Raw genomic sequence first — 27,542 nt, 5'->3', positions numbered from 1 at the left:
CCCACATATGTAAACGGTGTTCAAACCATACATGTGAGGTATCGCCGCGATCGTTAGAGTGAGAGCAATAATTTGAGCCCTAGACCTCCTCTGTAACTCTAAGCTAGTAACCTGCAGAAATTTTTAAAATGTTGCCTATGGGGATTTTTAAGTACCAATGTTTGGCACCATTCTGTGAGCATGCGCAATTTTGAAGCATGACATGTTGGGTATCTAATTACTCGGCGTAACATTATCTTTCACATTATGGAAAAAAATTGGGCTAAATTTACTGTTTTCTTATTTTTTAGTTCAAAAAAGTTAATTTTTTTCAAAAAAATCGCATTTGGAAGACTGCTGTGCAAATATGGTGTGATAAAAAATATTGCAACGATCTCCATTTTATTCTCTAGGGTCTCTGCTAAAAAAAAATATATAATGTTTGGGGGTTCCAAGTAGTTTTCTAGCAAAAAAAATGATTTTAGCTTGTAAACACCAAGTGTCAAAAATAGGCCCAGTCTTAAAGTGGATAAATGGACAACTTTGTGTAAAGCGCTACTTGGATGTTAGGCCTATGTATGTGGCCAGGCTGTGAAAAAGTGTTACACATGTGGTATCGCCATACTCAGGAGGAATAGCAGAATGTATTTTGGGGTGCAATTTTTGCTATGTACATGCTATGTGTTAGAAATATTGCATAAATGGACAGCTTTGTGTAAAAAAAATGAGTTTTCATTTTCTTTCCACATTTTCCAAAAACTTGTGGAAAAAAATGACATATTCAAAAGACTCATTATGCCTCAAAAATTATACGTTGGGCTGTTTGCTTTCCAAAATGGGGTCATTTTATGGGGGTTTCCATTGTCCTGGTGCTCCAGGGCCTTCAAAAGTGTGATAGGTTGTCAGGAAATTATATGTGTAATTTGTGCTCCTAGAATGCCGGACGCTGCTACTTGGATGTTAGGCCTCTGTATGTGGCCAGGCTGTGAAAAAGTCTCACACATGTGGTATCGCCATACTCAGGAGGAGTAGTAGAATGTGTTTTGGGGTGTAGTTGCAAGTATACATGTGCTGTGTGAGAGAAATAACCTGTTAATACGGCAATTTGTAAAAAAAACAAAGAAAAAAAAAATCTTCATTTTGCAAAGCATTGTGGGAAAAAATTACAACTTCAAAAAACTCACCATGCCCCTTATTAAATACCTTGGAATGTCTACTTTCCAAAAAGGGGTCATTTGGGGGGTATTTGTACTTTCCTGACCTTTTAGTGTCTCAAGAAATGAGATAGGCCTTCAGTATATCAGGTGTGAGCAAGTGTGATCATTTTTCAATGATTCGCACCATAGCTTGTGGACTCTATAACTTTCACAAAGACCAAATAATATACACTTACTTGGGTTATTTTTACCAAAGATAAGTAGCAGTATAAATTTTGGCCAAAATTTGTGAAGAAAAATGACTAATTTGCAAAATTTTATGACAGAAACAAAGAAAAATGTGTTTTTTCACGATATTTTCAGTATTTTTTATTTATAGCACAAAAAATAAAAAACCCAGTATTGATCAAATACCATCAAAAGAAAGCTCTATTTGTGTGAAAAAAAGGACACAATTTTTGTATGGGTACAGTGTTGCATGACTGAGTAATTCTCAGTCAAAGTGTGAGAGCGCTGAAAGCTGAAAATCGGTCTGGGCAGGAAGGGGGTGAAAGTGCACTGTAGGCAAGTGGTTAAAGTAGGGCTATGGTCAAAAAGAAAATGACACATATGATGCAGTCTTTCAGTAGTATCGACAGTATTTATTTTTCATCCAAGCGCCCCTGTAACATAGTTTTATTAGGTTTTGATATTGGCAGCAGATCCATGTTTTCAACTTTCCTCAGGTACAGCAGCTTTTAAAGCGGTAGTGAACCACAGTTGATGGGGAAAAAAAGAAAATCTCCTGCAAGGCAATGTCATAATGTGCTAGTATGCATTGCATTATGAGAGACTTACCTTAGAAAAAAGCCCTCCAGCACCGCACTGTCATCGCTGAGAGGGCTGACATCTTCCCCCGGGCTCTGGCACTGTGAGTGGGCAGAGACACGATGACATCACTCCCGCTCATGCACGTGGGAGCCGCCTTTTATGGCACAGGCTCTGAAGGTGCGCTTTTAGTACAAGTATTGCTAAGGGTAAAGAATTTTTATATATTAGGATAGAGCGAACGGGTGTTAGAACCCCTGTGGAATTTTTTTACTGCCATTGGTATCCCCGTTAGGGAGATTCACTTATTGTCACTGACATCACCAGGAATAAAAGTGATGGGCAAATGCTAAATTTTGAGTTGCCACCATAACAAGATTACAGGGAATTCTTCCAATGAGGGACATATATTTATGTGTAAAAGGGGATTTCCCTCACATTGGAAAGGTATTCTCACACTTCCTGTTGAGTCTCAGACAGGAAGTGAAGAAAAGTCTCCCTTTTGAGCCAGATGGCAAAAAAAAAAAAAAATGACAATGGTTTTAACTCTTGGCTTGAATAAATATATATTAACTGTTCTAATGCTAGAGTAAATGTTTGTGTTTACTCTCCTGGTACCAGTCCTATGCTGAGATGCATGTGTGCCAAAAAGTAATATCTACCAAGTGAGTATTCTATTTACAGTTTATGTATGTACAAATGTGTTTTTTTTTTATTGTTTAATTTGGATTTGCATTGTATTATATATTTGAAGTGGTTTCATGTTTCAATCATAAGGATATATCTTTATGGGCTACTTTTGATTATACTAAGAGTGATATAGTCCAATAATTGGTTGTAAATACTTTTTCATGTTTGAGATGTATGCTATGGTTCAAGAATATGTGTTTTTCCATAAAGAATAACATTATTCAGGATAACATTTTCAGTAGCAATATGTACTATATGTTAAAACAATAATTGGGTGCTACCCCTGTGAACAATAAACCTATAACGAATAAACCCTAACTATTATAAAAAAAACAATTAGGAGTGGAACTGCTGCTTTCACCTAAGTGTGTTCCCACATCCTAAATAATAAACCATAAACTTGTGTGACAGCGCTGTTCAAATTAACATATAAATCAAAACAGTGACTAAATAAAAAGTTTATACAAAAAAATGAACTGCAGTGCAAAGGAAACATCTTATATAATAAAGTGCAATCCAAATTAGGCAATTCCTAAAGCGCAAAAAAAGTGCAGCAAAATTCAACGTCTCTAAGCAATTAAAGTGCTTATGTTAAAAAAAATTCTGAAATGGCTTGGAAGTGCAATCCAAAAAAAAAAAACTCCTAAAAGTGTAAAAGTGCCAAAACCCAATGTCTCTAGTCAATTAAGGTGCATGAGTGAATCACACGGAGTGTGACCTCTCTTTTAATCTTTAATCTTGTGCTCAGATCACCAGGTGAAGTGCCTGCTCACCTCAATTGTAGACCCTCAAGGGGTCAACTCAGCAAATAATGAAAGTGCTCTCTGGCATCCAATCGCTAAATGGCTCCACAGCCTTTAGCAGTGCTCCAGAATGACATATAAGAGGAGAAAGACAATCTCCAATAGTGCAGTACCCGAGTAAGAAGTTGCAATCAAAACATAATCCCAGCTTCATACATTACACTCACATTTATTAAAAGAAAAAACAGCATATAAAAACAATTCCAGCAGTATTCCAAAATGTAGCATCAAACCTGTCCACCGCTTGGTACCTATACGCGTTACGCCACATCCTAGGTGGCTTCAACTGGCTTTAACTAGCCAGTTGAAGCCACATGGGATGTGGCATGCCACATAATATAGCGTGGCCAGTTTATGGTGAAATTATGTTTTTTCCACTTCTGGATTGTGACCCCCAACAGTGCTCACTGGAACATAAGGTTGCAAAGGTCTTGAGAGAGCACTTTACTTTTACCCATCATGACATGTTTCTTGTGTGACACCTTGGTAATGAGACTCCTTTTTATAGGCCATCGATTGAGACTGAACCAGCTGATATTAATTTTCACTGACAAGGGGCAGGATTGCTTTCTAACTACTGATAGATTTCAGGTAGTGTCTTGGCATTTCATGCCTGTTTGCACCTCCTTTTCATCATGTTTTCAATACTTTTTCCCTGTCATTATATTTTATTATACATAATGTAATTTCTGAACGCATTTGTTTTGGTCTCTTTGTATGTTTGGATTGCATGGGTTGTTACCAACTTGTGGTGAAAATGTTATGTCAATAGCACCTTTAGAAATATATTTACCTAGAAAAATGGTGACTTGTTCAATACTTATACTACCTGCTGTGCATAGCATTCAGTGTGTATGGACAAAGTGTATCAGAAGAAGCACTATATAGAAGTGCCTGCCAAATATTTAAACATGAGCTGCTAGAAAGAAGGTGGAATGGATTTATAGCCCTACTTGCCCACAGGAGCAGTTATATTAGAAAATCTCAGATCTAGCAAATGGGGCCCAAGAACATTATATAACTGTTACATTTCTTTGGTAGAAGAGGCGCAGCCTTTGATTACTTTTGTATTTCCCTACTAAGGGACATGATAACAGGGAGAGGACAGTTCAGGAACACACAAAAGACAATTTTTTTATACATGTACACATAAGGGTTCATAGAAGCAGGGTGTGACAATAATTCTATGCTCTTCAACAGAGAGATTACTTACTAGATTGCCAAACCTGTGTCCTGGTGGGTAGCACACGAAGCATAATTTCATACATCCATGGTACATAAATGATTCCTAAAGATCAAGCTCCTGGAATTTTTGATCCTATTCCTCATTTGATATCACAAGAGGGACTCCTCTCAGCATATTCTGACACATATCTCTCTAGCTGGTTCCTGTCTTCCAGAGAGATTACTATCCATCCTTGGTTAAACCCAGCCAAGCTGGACCAATAAAATAGCACTCGTTGACTACAACTAACACAAGCAGCCTACAGCAAACAGAAAAGCCCTCTCTGAAGTAGGTGCATTAGTGGAAAACCTACAGGATTTTGCAGTTGTTTTATTATTAGATAATCACTGATTGTCTGAGGCAGGCCAAATGCTTAAAGAGCATTCAAACACTAGCTATTACATCACACATAGAGGGGTATGGTTTGCAAAGAATGGTTTGCAATTGAAACAGCTTCAGCAGAGAATTCATGTCCACAGTGATCTTTACACTTTCAGAAACAAGAAATGAGATTACGTGAAGGAATAGGAGAAACAATATAATCCTGAAACACTTTGGCTTTTTGATCACTCCAGTTATTTCAAGTGGAGGCAATGGTTGGAATTAGTTTAAAGTGATTGAATTGCCAATGGCCACAGAATGCCACGGTAGTGACAGCTTGAAATTGAGCGACTTCTCAACTCCTAGCATGGGTGCTGTCCGTTTCTTTCTTTTTTATTACAAAGCTAAGTAATGAGTGGTTGGCAGTCTGTTCAGCAGAATGTTCACTGCTTACTTCATTTGTCAATGAGGTTCTCAGACTTACAGTTCAGTTATGAGAAATGTAGTTCAGTAATATTCCTGGCTACCAGGGTGCTTCTTTGACTGAAATCAAAGGGATGCAAATTGATTCTTTATCAAGTAAGTGTTAAATCTCTGATCAGATTTCTGATTTGGGAATGGGACTTCTGTACGGTTACTATGCAGCAATGTTATTTATATACACTCTTTTTTCTTTTCATTAAAGATTACACTGGCATCATCTAGATTACCCCAACCAGAAAACTACCAAGAGGGGCTTCAGAAGGAAATTATCCAGCTAAGAGGTGAATGCAGAAGACTGAGGACAGAGAGTCATCTTATAAATGAAGAAAACTACAGGCTTAAAGAAGACTTATGGGATCTTAGAATGCAGCAGGATAGTTTGCTCACAAGAGATGACCAAAACTTTAAGAGTGAGAAGAATCAAATTAATGTATATTCCTGTCCTGAAAATAAAATAAGATGACACATTTAATAACAAAGTCCCTCTTTATTAGAGATATGGGATTGATTTTTCAAAATGCTAGGTCTTTCATGGATAAAGGATCTATATGTAATTTGTAGAACAATGTCTAAAATATATTGGCTAACTAGACAAAAGTAGTTCTGGTCGTCTAGCCACTGTTGCATTGCTCTGAAGTGCTCTGCACAATCACCGAAGAACAAAATATTTATGGTACAAGTCTGCCTATGCTATAACCATTTATTTCCTGTATGGAAATGTCAAATCTTGCATCTTTATACTTCATTTTTGATACACCCCTTAGGTAGCCAAGGGCTGCTGTAATGCAGAAACATTTAATGTATATTTTGCTTCATAAAGCCATGCTTCTTTTTTCCCCCAGACATGCTGGCAGGTACAGAAATTTGTAGCTTCATTTGCCCTGTTCTCAAAATTTGTTTTATGGATAACTGATAATTTGCATGTACTACAAAAACTGTTTGTAATATCCCACTATGATTTTCAGCAATTGTTGCTAATTTTTCCTCTTTATTGTGTTTAAGAATTCAGTGATAGATTGTAAATGCTGTAATATTACCAAGACAATTTTGCAATTTACAAAAATGTATAATAAACCATATCATATCAGCACTTGCTAATAGTAATTATTAAGCATACATTTTATTTATATAGGTGAATGGGTTCCAAACAATAAATGGACCAGCTCTTATGATAAGAAACTTCAAGGTGACAGCTGGAGCTCAGAAGAGAATAGGTATGTTTAATATTTAAGCATGTCTGGAGTGGTAGTAGTAAATAAACAACCTATGCATGTAAGGTGTGTACCCACTGCAGCCCTAATGATTCTGACATGAAACTACTGCTGACTTAGCAAAATATCAAAGTCGAGCAGGTTACTGATTGGCTACTTTTATTTTGCCATTTTAAAAGTATGGGACTGAGTGAGGAAGAGCCATACGGGGGATTACACAGTTCTGCATTTGCCATTTACTATCAAATAAACTTGCCATTTTGGCAATAGTCATCTATATTATTGTGAAGACTTAAAGAAAACTTGTGACCTCCTTTGTGAATTGTCCCCTGGGACCTTTTAGCAGACCTCCAGGTACTTGCAGACCTGTTTATTTAGGCCATGAAAAGAGAGAAGTCAGAGCCTAACTATCAGTGCTTCAGTCAAAATGTAAAAGCATTTGAGTTTTAGGGCTACTGGAATGCTTTGGAAATTAACTAACCACTTGCCGACCGCCGCAAGTACATATAATGCGGCGGTCAGCCTCTCACAGGCAAAGTGACGTATGGGTACATCACTAGCCTGTGAGGCTCTGGGGAGCGAGCGCGTGCCGCCGGAGGCTCGCTCACGAACCCCCCCGCGCGTGTGCCCGGCGGACCCGATGTCCGCCGAGCACTCACGATCGTCTGTTAGAGCGGGAGAAAGGCAGGCGGCTGATGTAAACAAGCCGCCTGTCATTCTCCCCTGTTTAAGAACAGTGATCATACGGTTCTACTATGTAGGACCGTTGATCACTGTTCCTACACCTCAAGCCACAGCCAATCACAGTTAGAATCACGCCCCTAGGGACACACACAACCCCTCCCTCTCAAATAAAGTTAACCCCTTCACTGCCAGTGTCATTTTACAGTAACAGTGCATATGTATAGCACTGATTACTGTAGTAACGTCACTGGTAACCCCAAAGGTGTCAAAAATGTCAGTCAAGGGTCCGATCTGTCCGCCGCAATGTCGCAGTCCCGCAAAGAAAATCGCAGATCGCCGCCATTACGCATTAAAAAAAAACCAACAAAAATGACAAAAATCTTTCCCTTAGTTAGTAAACGCAATAACTTTTGCGCAAACCAATCAAAATACGCTTTTTGCGATTTTTTTTTTTTACCAAAAATATGTAGCATATAACAAATTGGCCTAAAATGTTAAAAAATTTTGATTTTTACATTTTTTTGGGGGGAATTTCATATAAAAAAATGTGAAAAATATTGTTAATTTTGCAAAATTTACGCTCTTTTTTTGTTTATAGCGCATGATCAAAAAATCGCACAGGTGATCAAATACCACCAAAAGAAAGCTCTGTTTGTGGGAAAAAAAGGACGTCAAATTCGGCAATTGTCCGTTAAAGTCACTCAGTGCCGAATCGCAAAATACCCCCTGGTCAGGAAGGGGGTAAAATCTTCCGGGGCTTAAGTGGCTAAACAAGCGTGTAGGTACATAAATGTGCCTGCAATATGTTCCAGGGGCTAAGATAAGAAAGAAAAAAATAATCTGCGGCTGCATAAAGCACTAATAGGAAGGATACAGATGAGAATAGTTTACAGGGGACAGGTTCAGTAAATGTTCAGATTGGAGAATACATTGATTTAACATAGAATAGTAATTGTAGCACTGAAATGACAGCAGTCATCAGAGCCTCCAGGGGTAGATCTGGTCTAGTATTGGTTTTAAGGAGAACCTAATTTATTTTATTTAACTTTGTGATCTCATTCCAGCAACCCCCCTTCTACATGACAAAATATTTCAGGATCCAGTCTCTCTTTACCACAATGTTCTATATAACAGATTTGTTCCGTACACTTAAAGCGGAGCTAAACCCATTCATCTGACATGCCATGAATGATAACTGCCATAGTTACTAGTTGCTTATGTCTGCTCTGAACCGAATTGTCATGTCATCAAATGGCTGGTGTCATAACTGATCACATGTGAAGCACCATGGCAACTGCTGCAGATCATACAGAGTCTAAGATGTCAGCTTCATTGGCTGTATCTGATAGAAGGGTTTAGTTCCTCCTCAACGGGCTGTGATGCATAGTACTTGAATGGGAACCCTGTGAAAAAAGCACACATATAAGTGCTTGGCCCCAAACTGTTTGAACATAGGAATTTAAAGGCTAAAGGCAAAACTGTTTTTTTAGTTTGGGATAGAATGCAGAGGGATTAGAAAGCTTGTCAGTTTTTAATGCCGTCTGTTTCACCCCCCCCATAAAAGTAATAGAGGGGAAATCGTCCAATGGGGACACTAGGTGTCCCCAAGAAATTCCCTTAATTTGCAGGGATTTCCTCTCACTTCTCATTTGGCTATGGGACAGAGAGTGAAAGGAAATGTCCACAATAGGACAAAGATAGCAAAAAAAAAGAAAAAAATCATAGGTCATAAGACAGAGGCCTCTCTTGCTCTATCCCAAAAAAAAAGTTTTGCCCATAGTTCTTCTTTAAAATGAGGGTCACAGAAGTCAGTGCTGCATATTTTATTGATAGGGAGCAGCAATATTCAGCAGAATTTATAGAGCACATAGACAATGCACATCAGCCCTACCCCCCGACAGAGCTTACAGTCTATGGTGCTAGTCAGACAGAAACAAAACATTATTTTGGATACCGATTTAACTGCCAGCCTGTTTCTGGAAAAAAAATAAGAGCAACCACAGAAAAACCACAGTTTCACATGGGCTCCATGCACGCAGTATGAATGGTGAGAATCAGGATTAGGAAGCAACACCTTACACTTCAACTTTCAATTTCAGCTTCAGACAAATAGTACCTATTCAAATATTTTCATGAAATTCCCCTTTATAGTGTATAGGCAGTCCCCGGGTTACAAACAAGATAGGGATTGAAGGTTTGTTTGAATTTGTTTGTAAGTCGGAACAGGTACATTTGTTAAGTTTAGATCCTGCCAAAATAATAATTTTTAAGTTTTTTAGATAGCACAGGGAAGGGTTGACACCCCTGTACCATTTGTTTTGCTCTCTGTACCCCTGTTCAGAAGATTTCACCTCACTTTCTGTCCCTATGACAATTGGATTTTGAAAAATTTGGGTTGTTGAGGAAACAAGGATTGGTGATAAAGCTTCAGTGGAGACACATTTTTCCCATGATAACTCCTACAGGAGTGAATTTCCCTTCCGAGGGCTAAATTTCCTCTCACTTCCTGTTGTCTCTCTCCATTTGTAAGTAGGAGTCATTTGTAAGTCAGATGTTTGTAACCTGGGGACCGCCTGTATGTACATTCTTACAATTAACTTCTATTTGCTACTTTTGGTTTGTTATATATACTGTTGGAAGAATTTTGTTATATCTGTTAAATAGGTGCAAAAAAACTGTTGATGTCATCAGAAATTCTGAACAGTCTTGCGTCCTCTGCACACTTCCTGTGTTATCTCAAATAGCCCTGCTAGTTCTTATCTTGGACTACAGAATAATTATACTTCATGTTGTAGATATCTGAGCAGGAGAGTGGTAAAGGGAATTTTAAGGCACAAGGTTTTTTTTTTTTATCTTAAAGCATTCTAAGCATGTAAAGCAGACCCCTCAGCCCCCTAATACTTATCTGAGCCCCCTTTCTATCCAGCGATGTTGCAGGAGTGTCTCAGCTGCCCTGGACTCCCCTCCTTATTGGCTGAGACAGCAGCATGGCGCGACTGGCCTCCGCTGCTGTCAATCAAAGTCAGTCAGCCTATCAGGAGAGAGAGGAGACGGAGCTGGGTTGTGGCTCCATGTCTGAATGGACACAGGGAGTTGTGACTCGGCTCAGGTGCCCCTATAGCAAGCTGCTTGCTGTGGGGGCACTCAACAGAAGGGAGGGGTCAGGAGCACAGAAGAGGGACCCAAGAAGAGGAGGATCCAGGCCACTCTGTGCAAAACCAAAAGCACAGAGCAGGTAAGTATAAAATGTTTATTAAAGAAAAAAAAGCAAGACTTTACACTCACTTCACGGAGTTTAGTTTAGCTTAAGACATTGGGCAAAGCTGACACCACTCAGCCAACAAAAGTGCTTTGTATTGTCTACTTCAACAGGGTTTAATAGCTGAGCGCTTTTATGGCAGATCAATAGCTATATTTCTGTACTTAAATAAAAAAAAAAAAGTGGGCTAAAAATGATAAAAGAAACAGAAAAGTTGTGATTGTATGCGATATAGAAAATGTCCATGAATTCAACAAAGTCCAACACCATTGAAGTGAAGGTTTTCAAACCATATAACCATTCCCACAAATGTGGCTATGGACACCAAAAGTGAAATTCCGCCACCAAAAGCAATTGGCCTCTTACCAAAACAAAGGGACCTGAAGGTCAACAACACGTTTGGCATAACCCCGCAAGGGCCTCTTGGACGCAGAGGTAACACGGAGAGGTGATCCAATGGGTATAAGTCCACACGTCCCCCTCCACAGTTATATAAGGATGTCATTCTCCACAAAAGAAACTATAAAATCGCCATAGTGTAAAATCGTACTGATTTTTTATAAAAAGTAAAAGATTGCACTTACAACAGTTCAAAGAATACCGCATGTAAAACATTAAGCCGGCCGGCTATCCAAACACGCGCTAGGACGACGTCTGTGATGAAACATGTCAGATCGCGACGTGCTGATGTCACCGTGTACAGTATCCCAGAAGGACGGGAGTGTTTGGATAGCCAGCCGGCTTAATGTTTTACATTCACTATTCATTTTAACTGCTGTAAGTGCAATCTTTTATTTTTTATAGTAAATCAGTACGATTTTACACTATGGAGATTTTATTGTTTCTTTTGTGGGGAATGACATCCTTATAACTGTGGAGGTGGACGTATGGATCTATACCCATTAGATCACCCATCAGTTTTTCCTCTGCGTCCAAGAGGCCCTGGAAGGGCTTTTGCCAAAGGTGTTGTTGACCTTCAGGTCCCTTCGTTTTGGTAAAAGGCCAATTGGTTTTGGTGGAGGAATTTCACTTTTGGTGTCAATAGCCACATTTGTGGAAAGGTTTATATTGTTTGAAAACCTTCACTTCACTGGTGTTGGACTTTATTGAATTCATGGACATTTTCTATATCACATAAAATCACAATTTTTCTGTCTCTAATATAATTTTTAACGCAAATTATTTTTTGGTTTATATTGTTTATTGTGTTTGTCCCATGTATTATTGCCACGATCATTTTGTGTAAGCGCAGATATTTTTTCCTGTTTGATATTCTGTACTTGCAGCTTATTTCAGGATAAAACACAGGAAAATGTGCATGTATTGCATATTTATTTTGCTTGACATACACATTAATAAAATGTATAAATATTGTTTTCTTTTCATCATTTCAAGAACACTTCTAAAGTGTTTAATAATTTTCAGTCTGATGCTCTTGGCTGCTTGTGGTGACCATTGTCATATCACGTTTCAAAATGTATAGGACGAATTGATTAAAATGTAAATGTGCCTTGCAATGAGCACAAAGGATGCATCCTTACTGAGCTTTGATAACAAAGTGCCATTTTGACTCTACCATTTCAACTTTTAGTCTTTACAGGAATGAAGCTTTTAAAGTTGATGAAACATTTTCAAAATGCAAAGCAGCCTCAGGATCTGTGATCATAAAAGAACCATGGGAAAGTAAGTACTAAGAGCAATTTTCTTTTGCATGCAACAATGATTAAAGATGGGGCTCGGGTCTCAGCCTGCTGCCTGTTCTAATTATTTTTACTCTAACTGTGTAGAGTAAACTCATTACTGACTTGACCTAAGAATTGTTAACCTTTGCATAGAATATAATACATGTGTAAATTTGAATATTTAAACTCAGTCATTCATGGAACTTTACAGTAAATTATCAGAATATATCCACTCTGGAAGGTGCCACACTAGTTCATTCAAAGCAAGCCAAGGAGGAATTTGTTGTAAACGATTTTATAATTGTACTGTTGTTCTAGGGAGACTGGAAGAACATTTTACACGCAACACCTCTCCGTATTCAATGGACAGTGAAAATACAGACATTTTGGTACGAGGATACCAAGATGGCCAGAGTAAAACCTCTCATGCTAACACCAATGGTGAGATTGAATAAATATATATATTTTAAGTAGCACAAACCTTTTATTTCATCAGCTGTTCATCTGTGTATAATAAAGTAATATTGTCCTTATAGACATGAGATGATTGCTTTTCATTCTAGTTGTTTTTGACAATTATTATATATGGGAATACCAACATACATATCTAAATGATCACTCTCAGGAGAACAAATAAGTTGGCATCAGAAGTGTGGGGGCCATTCCCCTCCACAAGAGCAACACCAGTATGTGTGTGGCACAATCAGATTGCAGCAATCTGGCACTTGCTGTATTAGTTTATCCACTGTAACTGGCAGCAAGCTGAATTTTGATATTCTGCTAAAGGTTGCCTCCAGATAGAATTTTAAAAAATGCATTTGTAGTAAAATGAAAAAATCATTACATGCATTTTCAGTTTTACTAGTGTAAATATCTAAGGTTGTCCCAATATTAGTGTAGCGGGGTCTTCCATTATACAAGTTCTAAAAGACTGCTGCTTGACATTTGAGAGGAACTCGGCTCCATCTAGTGGCCAAAAGGACACATTGCAGCGGCTATGGAATGTCTTTTGATGTTATTTTCCTTTCAGGAAGTTGAGCAGTCTTCATCGCCCATAGTGCTTTGAGAATACCAGGGTGCACTGCTGCACCGCACAGCCTTCTGGGGGAAGCTTTATAAAGGAAGGGAGGAGCCAGGCTCACTCTCTTGGGAAAGACACAGTGAGACAAGCAGGATGCCAGTGCTGTGGGCTGATGCTGTATGCTAGGCCGAAACTCCTGGGCCTTAAGTGACTAAGTTGCAGTGTTTCATCTCCAGTAGAGGATCCCTCCTGGAGGTCCCATCGATGTTCTACAGAGACCAGACTCATCCACCCCAAATACCTAGCACGGCTGGTGACAGAGGCCGGAGACTGAGACAGCAGCGGAGGCTTCCTGGGAGACAGTCCTGTTGGTGAGAGGGCACCTGCCCAAAAACTGACTCTATCTATCAAAGAAGTAACTTTAGTCAGGATTAGCCTTAGAGTAGTAGAAGGCAATATACCAGGTGGCCCAGTACATCTCTCACAGAAGTTTTACCAGCAATCCTGCACAGACACCCCGCGGTGATTACTAACTGTTTGCTGCCATTCTCTCTATTGATCACCCATCCTCAATGTGGATTACAAATTGCGAGTGCACCAACGTTGCTAGCGAAGATATAGAGAAGAAACAGTGGACTCAGATAGGTCTGACATTCTGATACTGTGTCTAACTGAATGCTGAGCCTTATCTCCAAAAGTATAATAGTGATTAAGATGGCGGTCCTATAGGCTCTGAGACATTTCCTGAAACAATTAATGTGCCCTTGAGGAGTGATATCACAGTATTTATCTTATCTTTGATTAATTAATTAGTATATCCTTTTACAAAGTCATATTTTACTGTATCGAAACTGTTTATTTGATTCACAGTAAATAACTTTCCTGTTTAAAAGCAAGCTTGTGTGTGGTCACCTTGTATTACCCAGAAGGACTGCAGCTGGAGAGAGGTAACAGGTCATTATTATTTATTGAAGTGTTATATTCCAATCTGTGTAGCCATTTGGTATTCCAGTCCTATTCTGGGTCAGTTGTGCCTAGGGAGGGTTCGAGCCAATTCTGTGGGTTGTTAGGCAGGACGTAGACCCAATAATCTAATCAGCAGCTCCTGCGGGGGTGGTGCTACACGTGGGGGCTCGTCCGGGATGATCTACAGTCCTGCAACACAACCCTCTCAGCCACAGAATCCCCCTCAACGCAGAAATGGATCCTACCGCTGCAGCCGAGTGGTGCAGGGAAGAGAATGTCGTAGTGGAAAATGGCCTGGTGGTTGAAATCAAGGGAGAGGTCTGGACTGAGGAAAAACTCCTGCCAGTTATAAGGGCACTGTCCACAGACAGGAAATTCTGGGTGACTGACATAAAGACAGACACCACCGTTCCACACACGTATGCATTGTGTGAGTGGAGGAAGGGGGTCCCTGATTACTTTAAGGGAACCAGTGTAAAGACTACTGACCAAACAGAACTTTTCTTAATACATCCAGAAGTCCTTACTGAAGGTCCCTCATCCACCACTCCTGGGGGATCCAGCAAAGAAAAAGGTGTCCAAGAAGGGAGTCCAGAGTCACCACCTTTGTCTACCTTTAGCTCAGAACTGTGTGCTGTTCTCGGGGAAATCGTAGCAAAATGTAGTAAGGACTCCCCAAACTATCTGATGACTGAATATAGGAAGCTCAGGACATTCTCTGGGAAACAGCCTGTGCCTTCGACAGAAGATGGGTTTGAAGAGTGGTTAGATACCGCCACTCAGGCTTTGGAAGAGTGGGAGGTACCAGAACAGCACAAGAAACAGAGAATCACAGAAAGTTTAAAGGGACCTGCACTAGAGGCCGTACGTAATCTCAAGCTAAGCAAAAAGAACTGTACTGCACAGGATTATCTAGACATTCTACAAGATGTATTTGGTCGGACGGAGAACGTGGCTGAACTTCTTTACCAGTTAGACCACTGTTACCAAGAAGAGGAAGAGAAGTTGTCCGAATTTATTAGACGCCTAGATAAGATCATCCACCAGATCTTGATAAAGAAAGGGATAGACCCCCGGAAGGTAGATGAGACTCGTGCACGGCAGGTGCTGAGAGGGGCTCAACCCTTAGATCCCATTGCCATACTGTTGCGAACTCGCCAAGATGGTGGCATTCTGGAATACCCTGACCTGATCCGAATGGTCAGAGAAGAAGAGGTCATGTTAGACAACAAAAGGAAGAGTCGGCAGTTTGACTCAACTGCTCGTGTCAGAGTGATAAGTGCAAAAGAAAGTGACTCGCAAGTTGAACTCCTAAAGACCCAGGTGTCCCAGTTGATAGAAATGGTGTCCATCCTGACTAGTCAGGCATCTACTCTACCTGATGGGAACGTGTCAGAGAAGCCGGATAAACCTTCTAACCTTAGAGTAGACCCGGAACCGAGACCTAGGAGATCGCTAACTTGTTTCAACTGTGGGGGAGTAGGACATGTTAGAGGAGTATGTCCCAGCCCAGGAAATGTCGCCTCAGAACCTCGCAAGCCAGCGGAAAAACTTCAGAGGGCACCCGTGAAGGAGTCGACCGGGTGCCCGCCAGTTTCAAGGGAATCCAAGAGACTCAATGATTCAGGGAATCTGAGTCAGGGAGTCAGATCCAGGTACAACGCCCCTAGTTCTATACTCCAGGCTACTGAGAGAAGGAAAATCAATGCACACCGGGCCCAGAGGGGACTGAAGTCCAGAAGAAAAAAAAAGAAAAGAGCCTGGGTGCAGAGAACTGAATCAGACAACAAGGCCACTTCAAGAGAATTCCCAACTAACTTGGTCGGGCCTTCCCCTGTAGTCTCTGTCCAGGTAGAAGGAATTTACACAAGAGCCCTCCTTGACACTGGGGCCCAAGTGACTCTTCTGTATAGAGACTTCTATGATAAACACCTTACCCATCTACCTCTGCAGAAGTTGGAAGATCTGGAGATATGGGGTATCGGGACTCAAAGTTTTCCCTATGACGGGTATCTGCCAATCAAGTTGACCTTTGACCCATCAGTGGCTGGTGAAGCTGAAACCTTCGACACCCTAGCGGTGGTCTGTCCTCGTCCGCCAGGGGCCAACAAAAGCTCTCTCATCGTAGGGACCAACACTGACCTAGTAAGGCGCCTCCTGACACAACTGGTCCAGGGACAGGATGCTCCAGCGCCAAGGATTCACCCCATGCTACGGCAGGCTTATCAACGATTAGTATTGGAGCAAGAGACTCCTGCAGAAGGAGTTGGAAGACTCTGGAAGTTGGACAGAACGGAAAAGGTCTTGCAGCCAGGAGAGGTGGCTTGTCTGAAAGCTTCCGTTAAACTCACATGGAAACAGCCGGGCCCTTTTATCATCTTTGAATCAGGTCCACAGGAAGAGGAGAGAGGGATAGAAGTAATCCCTGAAGTGATCCCTTTGAAGGTGTTACAGAAAAACCATGGAAGGGTTTTAGTGAGTGTCAGAAACACCTCTACTACACCGGTGAAGGTACCGGCCAGAGTGCTGTTGGGCCAAGTTAACCCGGCTACCCCAGTTGTCCCATCTGATCTTAAAGAGGAGGGAAGAAGGGGTGAAGATGTTATAGAAGAGCTCTGCTCTGGAAACGCTGCCCTCCCACCAGAATGGGTGAAGAGGGCCAAGGCACAACTTGCTGGATGGCGAGGAATATTTTCTAGGGATGAGTTCGACGTGGGATGCGCCAGGAGTGCCACTCATAAGATCCGCCTGAGTGAGGACAAACCTTTCCGAGAAAGAGTCCGGCGAGTTCCCTTAGGTGACTTAGAAGATCTACGTCAGCAGCTGGCGGAACTCAAGAAGACTGGGGTTATTCGAGAATCCAGGAGCCCATATGCTTCTCCGATAGTGGTAGTCCGGAAGAAAAACGGATCTCTGAGGCTTTGTATCGACTACCGAACACTGAACAGAAGAACCATCCCAGACCAGTATACCACTCCTCGAATCGAAGACGCCCTACAGAGCCTGTCAGGGGCGAAGTGGTTCAGTGTGATGGACTTAAAGAGTGGGTATTATCAGATCCCCATGCACCCTGAAGATCGGGAGAAGACAGCCTTCATCACCCCTGTGGGGTTCTTTGAGTTCAATCGCATGCCTCAGGGATTGTCAGGGGCCCCTGCTACCTTCCAAAGGCTGATGGAAAGGACCGTTGGAGATATGAATTTGATAGAGGTACTGGTATACTTGGATGATGTTATCGTGTTTGGCAGAACTTTGGAAGAACACGAGGAGAGGTTGGAAAAGGTCCTGAAGAGGCTACATGAAGAAGGCCTGAAACTTTCTCCTGAGAAGTGCCAATTCTATCAGTCCTCGGTCCATTACCTGGGCCACATCGTGTCTGAAGAAGGGGTGGCCACCGACCCGGACAAGCTGGATGCTGTCGCCTCCTGGCCGAGACCTACAAATGTGACCGAACTTCGGTCGTTCCTGGGTTTTTGCTCCTATTACAGGAGGTTTGTAGAGGGGTTCGCCAAGATTGCCCGACCCCTCAATGAGTTACTAAAGAACGAAGAAGATGACGTTCCTGAACTGGTCAAGCCAATGAAGTCCACCATGGGACCCCGGAAGGCCAAGGAGTCCATCCAGGATCAGTGGACCCCAGAATGTGAAGGGGCTTTCATTCAGTTGAAAAAGAATCTAACCACTGCCCCTGTGTTGGCCTACGCAGACCCCACGAAACCATATGAACTACATGTCGATGCCAGCCGAGATGGGCTGGGTGGGGTACTCTACCAGGAACATGGGGGCCACCTGCGACCCGTAGCCTACGTGAGCAGGAGTCTACTACCTGCTGAAAGGAATTATCCTACCCACAAACTTGAATTCCTGGCCTTAAAGTGGGCAGTGGTCGACAAACTGAAAGATTACCTGTACGGAGCTGAATTCATTGTCAAGACGGATAATAATCCCCTTACCTATCTGTTGACTACAGCTAAGCTGGATGCAACAGGACACAGATGGTTGGCTGCCCTCTCTAGCTTCAACTTCAGCCTGAAGTATCGGCCAGGAATCGGGAACAGGGATGCAGATGCCCTATCCAGAAGGTTGCATGCACCACACGAACCTGATGAAGAATGGACCCATTTGGCTCCAGAAGGGGTGCGTGCCCTATATCAGGGAACTGAACTTCGATCCAGAGGAGGATCAAGAGCCGAAGAGATTGGGGTTTCGGCTGTCGGAGTACCCAAATACTATTGCAGGGTGACCCAGGTTGAAGGGGAAGATTTACCCCGGCTGTCCAAAAGGGACTTGAGGAAGGAGCAGCTGGAAGACCCTCTGGGAAAACTTCTTTTGGAAGCCTTGGAGATCCAGCGCCCTGAGTTGCTTCTCACCGACTCTCCTCAGGGGGCCCGTCTGTTGCATAGAGAGTGGACCCGGTTACAGATCCGAGAAGGGGTGGCCTACCGAAGAGGCCCATCTGAAGATCTGGAGGAGAAGTGGCAACTGTTCTTACCAGCTAAATACAGGGAGAGAGTTCTGGCTGCTCTTCATGATAATCATGGCCATCTGGGACCTGAAAGAACTTTTCAGCTTGTCAGAGACAGGTTCTACTGGCCCTGTATGAGGGCCGAAGTTGAAGGATACTGTCATTCTTGTGTCCGATGTATACAAAGGAAGACTCTGCCACGTCAAGCAGCCCCAATGGGCCATCTGCAAAGCCAGGGACCCATGGAACTGGTGTGCATTGATTTCCTTTGCCTAGAGCCTGATCTGAGTGGCCAAGGGAATGTCCTTGTGGTAACAGACCATTTTACCAGATACGCCCAAGCATTCCCAACAAGGGATCAGAAGGCCTCTACAGTAGCCAAAGTTCTTGTAGAAAAGTTCTTTGTACACTATGGGTTACCACAACGCCTCCATTCAGATCAGGGAAGAGACTTTGAAAGCAGACTGATCAAGAGACTGTTAGATCTGTTAGGCATCCAAAAGACTAGAACTACTCCCTACCATCCACAAGGGGATGCCCAGCCGGAACGATTTAACAGGACTCTTTTGGACATGTTGGGGACTTTAAGCTCAGAGAAGAAACAGCATTGGGGCAAACATGTAGCTGCCATTGTGCATGCCTACAACAGTACTGTCAGTGATGCTACTGGATATTCCCCTTATCGTCTAATGTTTGGACGAGAGGCTCGATTGCCAGTGGATTTGGCCTTTGGCATCTCGCCCGATCACACCTCTTCAGCATCGCACAAGGGATATGTGGACCGACTGCGGAAGAGTCTGAAATCGGCCTATGATAAAGCTCAGGCCACATCTGATCAACGTGGACTGAGGAATAAAAGGAATTTCGACTTAAAAGTTCGGATCCAAGACTTGCAACCAGGGGACAGGGTATTGTTGAGGAACTTGGGTGTCCCGGGAAAACACAAGTTGGCAGACCGCTGGAAGTCCCAACCTTATGTTATCTGCAAGCAACTACCAAACCTCCCTGTGTATCAAATTCGGCCTGAAGGAAGTGTGGGTCCATTGAAGACTTGGCATAGGAACCATTTACTGCCTCTCTCTGAAGCAGTTCGCATGCCTCCTGTCGTAGATTCGCCAGAGACCCCTTCGACCTCTCGCCTGTCCAGACCAGTCACCAGATCTCAGTCGACACTCCCAGATGTGAGGGAGGGAAATTCTCCATCTGAAGATCTGGAAGATGAAGAGGAGGTACCTGACTGGATGTGGTCGTCTCAGTTACCAGAACCCACACCTGCCTCCCTGTCTTCATCCGAATTGGCTGACAGAGGAACCCTTCGGGCGGAAGCCCCCGAATTCATACCTTTCCACATGCTTCCAGAAGAAGTAGTTGATGATGAAGATCCTGAGGAGGAGGTTGCACCTTCCTCTGAAGAAGAACTGACCGCTCTTGAAGCATCAGATTCCTGTGTGTTGGAACATGAGGAGGAGGACATTGAAGAATCCCCAGAAGTGGCTGGTCCTAGTACCTCTGAGATCGTGCATCCCAAAGAACAGAGGGAAAGAAGAGTCATTCACCCGCCCAAAAGACTGACCTATGACCAATTGGGTGAATGCTCAGAAGAGGCTATCTTTACTTCCAAACGAACTCTTGATCAGCCTAGTTCTTCCACCGCAGATTTGGTGGAGGACAACCCTAGCTCACCCCCAGGCACATCTGTACAAGCCACTCAAGTGTCAGGGGTCTGTGAACAGAATTACCTTCCCTCCCCTGACAATTGGTGGGAGGTTCCTATGTCGAACCTGTGTTGTAATATGCAGTTGTTAAGTTTGAACTCTGCTTATGAAAAGGAAGATGATTCCCTGTTATGCATATGTTAATGTTTTTTTTGTGTACTGCCAACATATGCACTGGAGTACATGCTGTTGTCCTCTTTGGGGACCAAAGTTTCTCAAGTGGGGGGAGTGTGTAGCGGGGTCTTCCATTATACAAGTTCTAAAAGACTGCTGCTTGACATTTGAGAGGAACTCGGCTCCATCTAGTGGCCAAAAGGACACATTGCAGCGGCTATGGAATGTCTTTTGATGTTATTTTCCTTTCAGGAAGTTGAGCAGTCTTCATCGCCCATAGTGCTTTGAGAATACCAGGGTGCACTGCTGCACCGCACAGCCTTCTGGGGGAAGCTTTATAAAGGAAGGGAGGAGCCAGGCTCACTCTCTTGGGAAAGACACAGTGAGACAAGCAGGATGCCAGTGCTGTGGGCTGATGCTGTATGCTAGGCCGAAACTCCTGGGCCTTAAGTGACTAAGTTGCAGTGTTTCATCTCCAGTAGAGGATCCCTCCTGGAGGTCCCATCGATGTTCTACAGAGACCAGACTCATCCACCCCAAATACCTAGCACGGCTGGTGACAGAGGCCGGAGACTGAGACAGCAGCGGAGGCTTCCTGGGAGACAGTCCTGTTGGTGAGAGGGCACCTGCCCAAAAACTGACTCTATCTATCAAAGAAGTAACTTTAGTCAGGATTAGCCTTAGAGTAGTAGAAGGCAATATACCAGGTGGCCCAGTACATCTCTCACAGAAGTTTTACCAGCAATCCTGCACAGACACCCCGCGGTGATTACTAACTGTTTGCTGCCATTCTCTCTATTGATCACCCATCCTCAATGTGGATTACAAATTGCGAGTGCACCAACGTTGCTAGCGAAGATATAGAGAAGAAACAGTGGACTCAGATAGGTCTGACATTCTGATACTGTGTCTAACTGAATGCTGAGCCTTATCTCCAAAAGTATAATAGTGATTAAGATGGCGGTCCTATAGGCTCTGAGACATTTCCTGAAACAATTAATGTGCCCTTGAGGAGTGATATCACAGTATTTATCTTATCTTTGATTAATTAATTAGTATATCCTTTTACAAAGTCATATTTTACTGTATCGAAACTGTTTATTTGATTCACAGTAAATAACTTTCCTGTTTAAAAGCAAGCTTGTGTGTGGTCACCTTGTATTACCCAGAAGGACTGCAGCTGGAGAGAGGTAACAGGTCATTATTATTTATTGAAGTGTTATATTCCAATCTGTGTAGCCATTTGGTATTCCAGTCCTATTCTGGGTCAGTTGTGCCTAGGGAGGGTTCGAGCCAATTCTGTGGGTTGTTAGGCAGGACGTAGACCCAATAATCTAATCAGCAGCTCCTGCGGGGGTGGTGCTACATTAGCCTCAGGGAGGGGAGGTCAGCACTCACCCTTTGCTGCTGTGCAGAGCAAATATGCTGTTCAAGGGGAGAGGTCAGAATAAGATGTGTAAAAATGCTCATCAGTGTGCTGTTGTCCAACTGTCTAATCATTAGGTTGGGGGTATATTCTTGACCGAATTATGCTGCTGCAAGTGGAGACTGTGGATCTGATTGTGCTGTCTGGTAGGATGCCTGATTAAGGGACTGGATAAATGACACAATATTTAACAATGCTTAAACTCATCCATGCTAATATATAAAAGGTAAATACATTTGTTAAAAAAAAAAAAAAATCATAAAGTATAAAAAAAAAAATCCTCCACAAATAAAATTGTGAAAACACACTCCAGTACACACAATCCAAATATAAAATATATGTTTGTAAATTACATGTATGTATGTATGTATAGGTGTATTGTATATGTATAAATTACATATTCTTTGGCAGGAAAAACAGCCCCCACCCCCATATGTATTTCAACTATGTACAGTAGGGGTGTTGAATTTAATCGTAGCACCCGCGATTCTGCATCGATGCTGCGACCGGCTTTAATCGATGTCCTAATGACGTCATGAAGCGCCGCCCCCTCCCTCTCCGCACAGCGATGGCTCTTTAAAATTCGTAGCCGCGCCCTCTTTTCCCGCCTCCCGCTGACGTCATCCCCAGCCGCCCGGCGTCACTGCAAGAGGAGACACGAGGAGTGAGTGTCCCTGACTGTTGGAGAGAATGAGATGGACTACGGTGTGCACTGTTCACACTTTACACATGCCTGATCCCTCCAGTAAGCCGACACTGCACTCCGCTAATCACATGCAGTGAGACATTTTCCGATCAGCAGCTGCACAGATTGGGAAATGTCTCACTACCTGTGATTACCGGAGTGCAGCGTCGGTGTCAGGTAAACTCCAACAGTTTGGCTAATCAGCGAATTCGCTCATTGGCGCGAATACGCATGCGTGGCCAACTCCGGGCAAGATCAACTAAGAACGTGCGTGCACCAATGCGCACACACGCACGCGGGACGTGGCGGCGCTTGGCGCCAAACGGCCTATTTAAACTCAGCAATGACAGGCACTAGTTGCTGGATGATCTTCAGCTCCCTGTGTCCCTTGTGCCTTGTTTTGCCTTTATCTTGGATTTCCTGTTGCCGACCCGGATTGCTTGACCACCGACATTTCTTGATACCTCTGGCTTTTGACCCTTTGGCTTGTCCCTGGACTTTCCCCGTTTTCTCCAGTGTCTGACCCGGCTTGGCTATTGACTCCACTTTACCAGTCTCCTGTAGGCTATCCAACTCACCTTGTTCCTGCAGCACACCTGCCTGGCTTGTCAAGTGTTCCAGATCTGCCTTGGACCTATCACCCGTTGGCCTCAGCCACCATCTGGCCATCCCAGCCGGCAACCCGTGCTACTTCGGGCACAGCACTCCCTGTCTCACCTCCAGGGGTGTTCTGCACCCAGCCGCAAGGGGAGCCCTCTCTACACTCCGGCTTCGGATGGCACGACTCCCAGATCCGGGCCCATCATCCAGGAAACCTTACCTATTCTTGCCACAACCGGCCCTGGCCATCAAGAACTTCTTCACTTTGACGTTCTTCCTTCGCCCATGTTCCCTGTAATTCTGGGAATCCCCTGGCTCCGGGCACACAACCCACTGATAGACTGGTCAACAGGGGAAGTATCTTTTAAGTCAGCGTACTGCCGTCAACATTGTGTGGCTCCTGAGATCCCGCCTCCTGCTGGTTGTTTTTCTATTCAGCCTGTTTCCAATATCGGCCAAGATGTTCCCTCTGTGTACCACAACTTCCTTGATGTCTTTGATAAGAAGAAAGCGGACTCATTACCACCTCATCGTCCCTACGATTGCCCGATAGAGTTGTTACCTGGTGCCGAAATTCCTTTCGGCCGTATCTTCCCGCTCTCAGAGACTGAGATTGAAGCCCTACGGCAATACATTGACGAGAACCTCAAGAAAGGGTTCATTCGTCCTTCCTCCTCTCCGGCAGGACCATACCCTAAGGCCTTGTGTGGATTACAGAGACTTAAATAAAATCACTATAAAGAACCGGTACCCGCTTCCTCTCGTTCCTGAGCTTTTCCAGAGATTCCGCTCCGCTCAAGTCTTCACCAAATTAGATCTACGAGGTTCTTATAACTTGGTACGGATCCGTGAAGGCGACGAGTGGAAGACTGCTTTTCGAACCCGTTTCGGGCACTTCGAATACCTGGTTATGCCCTTTGGGCTCTGCAATGCCCCTGCCACCTTCCAGCATATAGTAAATTACATTTTCAGAGAATTCCTGGACAATTTCCTTATCGTTTACTTAGATGACATTTTGTTTTTTTCTGCCAACTTGGAGTCACACAGAATACACGTGCAAAAAGTATTGGCCACTCTCAGAAAACTAGGGCTTTATGCAAAAGCGGAAAAATGTGAATTTGAGAAGTCATCAATACAGTTTCTAGGTCTGATCATTTCCACGGATGGAATAGCAATGGACCCTCAGAAAGTGTCTGCCATCTTGGAGTGGCCTGCTCCCACGGACAAAAAGGGTATCCAGAAGTTTGTGGGTTTCGCAAATTTCTATCGCAGATTCATTAAAGACTTTTCCCGCATCATTGCCCCTATTACTCAGATAACTCGGCAACACACCTGCTTCCTCTGGTCTCCAGAGGCTCAAGAAGCGTTTGACAAACTTAAGGCTGTTCACCAGTGCCCCCGTGCTACAGCATCCGGACCCGGCCTTGCCTTATGTCCTTGAAGTTGATGCCTCAGAGGTAGCCACGGGAGCAATCCTCTCGCAACGCCAGGGACCTAAAGCTCTGCTCCACCCAGTAGCTTTTTTTTCTCGAAAGCTCACTCAGCCTGAGAGGAACTATGACGTAGGGGACCGAGAACTGCTGGCCATCAAGGCAGCACTTGAAGAGTGGCGGTACTTGTTGGAAGGAGCAGCCCATCCAATTATGATCTTTACAGATCATAAAAATCTCGAGTATCTCAGATCTGCCAGACGCTTGAGACCGCGACAAGCCAGATGGGCCCTATTCTTTTCAAGATTTAATTTTCATCTTACGTACCGGCCAGGATCCAAGAACGGGAAAGCAGATGGCCTCTCACGGATGTTCCCTGAAACTCCTATGGATGTCACCCCTAGCACAATTTTGTCTGCCCAAAATTTTCTGTTAATCCAGCCGGATCTCAGGACCACCCTTGAACGGGCCTCTGCCCAATGCACTGCCCCTGAGACTTCTACACTCCAGAAACAGGGTAATTTTTTCTTACATAAAAATAAAATTTTTGTACCTCAGGAAGCCAGACTCACGGTCCTTAAAGCATGCCATGACCACCAATTAGCCGGTCACTTTGGGGTCCGTAAGACCCTGGAACTCATCCAACGGTGCTATTGGTGGCCGAATGTCAGACAAGACTGTAAGGAGTATGTGAGTTCCTGCACGACCTGCCTTTGGAGTAAGGGCAGCCATGTCCAAGCCTGGGGTCTATTGAGACCACTTCCTGTTCCTAAGCAACCTTGGGAAATGCTATCCATGGACTTTATAGTGGACCTACCTTCTCCAGAGGGATTTTCTACAATCATGGTGGTAGTAGATCGCCTATCTAAAATGGCTCACTTTGTGCCCATGGTTGGCACTCCTTCGGCCGTGGACACAGCGCATACCTTTATCAAAGAAATTGTGAGGTTACATGGTTTGCCCAGCAGCATCGTATCCGACCGAGGAGTACAATTTACCTCCAGATTCTGGAGGGCTCTTTGCAAAATCTTCAATATCGAGGTCTGTCTATCATCAGCGTATCACCCTCAAAGTAACGGCCAAACAGAAAGGACAAATCAGACCCTTGAACAATACCTCCGCTGTTTCTCTACATTCTCACAGGACAATTGGGTAGCCTTGCTCCCGTGTGCCGAGTTCAACAACTCCATTCACGCTTCCACACATCAGTCTCCGTTTTTTGCGAACTATGGGTACCAACCATCTTTTCTGTCCAGCCCGATGCCTGAAACTACGGTACCTGCTGTGCAAGATAGGATAACATTCCTTCAAGAAAATTTCCTGCTCCTACAAAGGACTATGCAAAAAGCACAAGAAGACTACAAACAGTTTTATGATAAAAGGAAGAAAGACAGTCCTGCCTTGAAAGTGGGAGATAAGGTGTGGCTGTCCACCCTTAACCTCAAGTTGTCCTGCCCATCTAGGAAGTTGGGGCCAAGGTTCATTGGTCCCTTCCCTACCAAGAGAATAATTAACCCTGTGGCCTTTGAACTGTGCCTCCCTAATACGTACAGGATCCATCCAGTGTTCCACGTGTCCCTGCTCAAACCGGCCAATCCTGGTTCCTTTCCTAATAGAGACGATTTGCCTCCACCTCCAGTTCTAGTTCATGGCGAAACTGAGTATGAAGTTGAATCCATTCTGGATTGCCGTAGAAGAGGAAGGCAAACCCAGTATCTGGTGAAATGGAAAGGCTACCCTCCGGAGGAAAGTTCCTGGGAACCTGCACAAAACATACATGCTCCCAGGCTGTTACGGGACTTTTTTAAAAGATTTCCTGGAAAACAAGCCCTTTTGGGCATCCGGAGGCTGCCCCTCAGGGGGGGGGGCACTGTCAGGTAAACTCCAACAGTTTGGCTAATCAGCGAATTCGCGCATTGGCGCGAATACGCATGCGCGGCCAACTCCGGGCAAGATCAACTAAGAACGTGCATGCGCCAATGCGCACACACGCATGCGGGACGTGACGGCGCTTGGCGCCAAACAGCCTATTTAAACTTAGCAATGACAGACACTAGTTGCTGGATGATCTTCAGCTCCCTGTGTCCCTTGTGCCTTTATCTTGGATTTCCTGTTGCCGACCCGGATTGCTTGACCACCGACTCTTCTTGATACCTCTGGCTTTTGACCCTTTGGCTTGTCCCTGGACTTTCCCCGTTTTCTCCAGTGTCTGACCCGGCTTGGCTATTGACTCCGCTTTACCAGTCTCCTGTGGGCTATCCAACTCACCTTGTTCCTGCAGCACACCTGCCTGGCTTGTCAAGTGTTCCAGATCCGCCTTGGACCTATCACCCGTTGGCCTCAGCCACCATCTGGCCATCCCAGCCGGCAACCCGTGCTACTTCGGGCACAGCACTCCCTGTCTCACCTCCAGGGGTGTTCTGCACCCAGCCGCAAGGGGAGCCCTCTCTACACTCCGGCTTCGGATCAGGTACGCGACAGTCGGCTTCCTTGCGGGATCGGGCACGTGAGGACTGTCATCTTTACTCTCGGACACTCAGTCTGCTGCGGGAGACTTGAGTGTCAGAGCGAACATCCCCCACTCCCACATGCGCGCTGGTCCTCCTCCTCCTCCAGCGAGTGTCTATCCTGACCGTCCTCCAGCAAGTGTCCATGTCCATCCTCCTCACACAGGCCTCTGTGGGCAGAGGGAGACCCCCGAGTGAGCGTCCCGGACCCCAACTCCCAGTCCTCCTTGGCTCAGGCGTCTGCAGTGACTGTCGTCATCACTGATCAGGTACTAATCTAAGTCTTCAAATACTATTACAAATGTTGTTGAC

General features: G+C 43.9%; 1 protein-coding gene across 1 annotated transcript in view; it reads left to right on the top strand.

Annotated features, from left to right (window-relative positions):
* The window catches only part of LOC309547479 (uncharacterized protein), a gene marked incomplete at its 5' end in the record, with an annotated part of 85,480 nt that overhangs the window by 37,998 nt on the left and 19,940 nt on the right, over window positions 1-27,542 (top strand). The window contains 4 exons of the mRNA XM_082247344.1: window positions 5,668-5,875; window positions 6,598-6,679; window positions 12,211-12,302; window positions 12,620-12,742. Of these exons, the coding sequence (XP_082103470.1) occupies window positions 5,668-5,875; window positions 6,598-6,679; window positions 12,211-12,302; window positions 12,620-12,742 (505 nt within the window). The remainder of the gene's footprint in view (window positions 1-5,667; window positions 5,876-6,597; window positions 6,680-12,210; window positions 12,303-12,619; window positions 12,743-27,542) is intronic.

The sequence above is a fragment of the Pelophylax lessonae genome (genome assembly GCF_965119305.1).
Source record: "Pelophylax lessonae genome assembly, chromosome: 2".
NCBI classification, from domain to species: Eukaryota; Metazoa; Chordata; class Amphibia; order Anura; family Ranidae; genus Pelophylax; species Pelophylax lessonae.
Note: the sequence above shows the minus strand (reverse complement) of the source record. Positions and strands in the feature narration are given on the sequence as shown.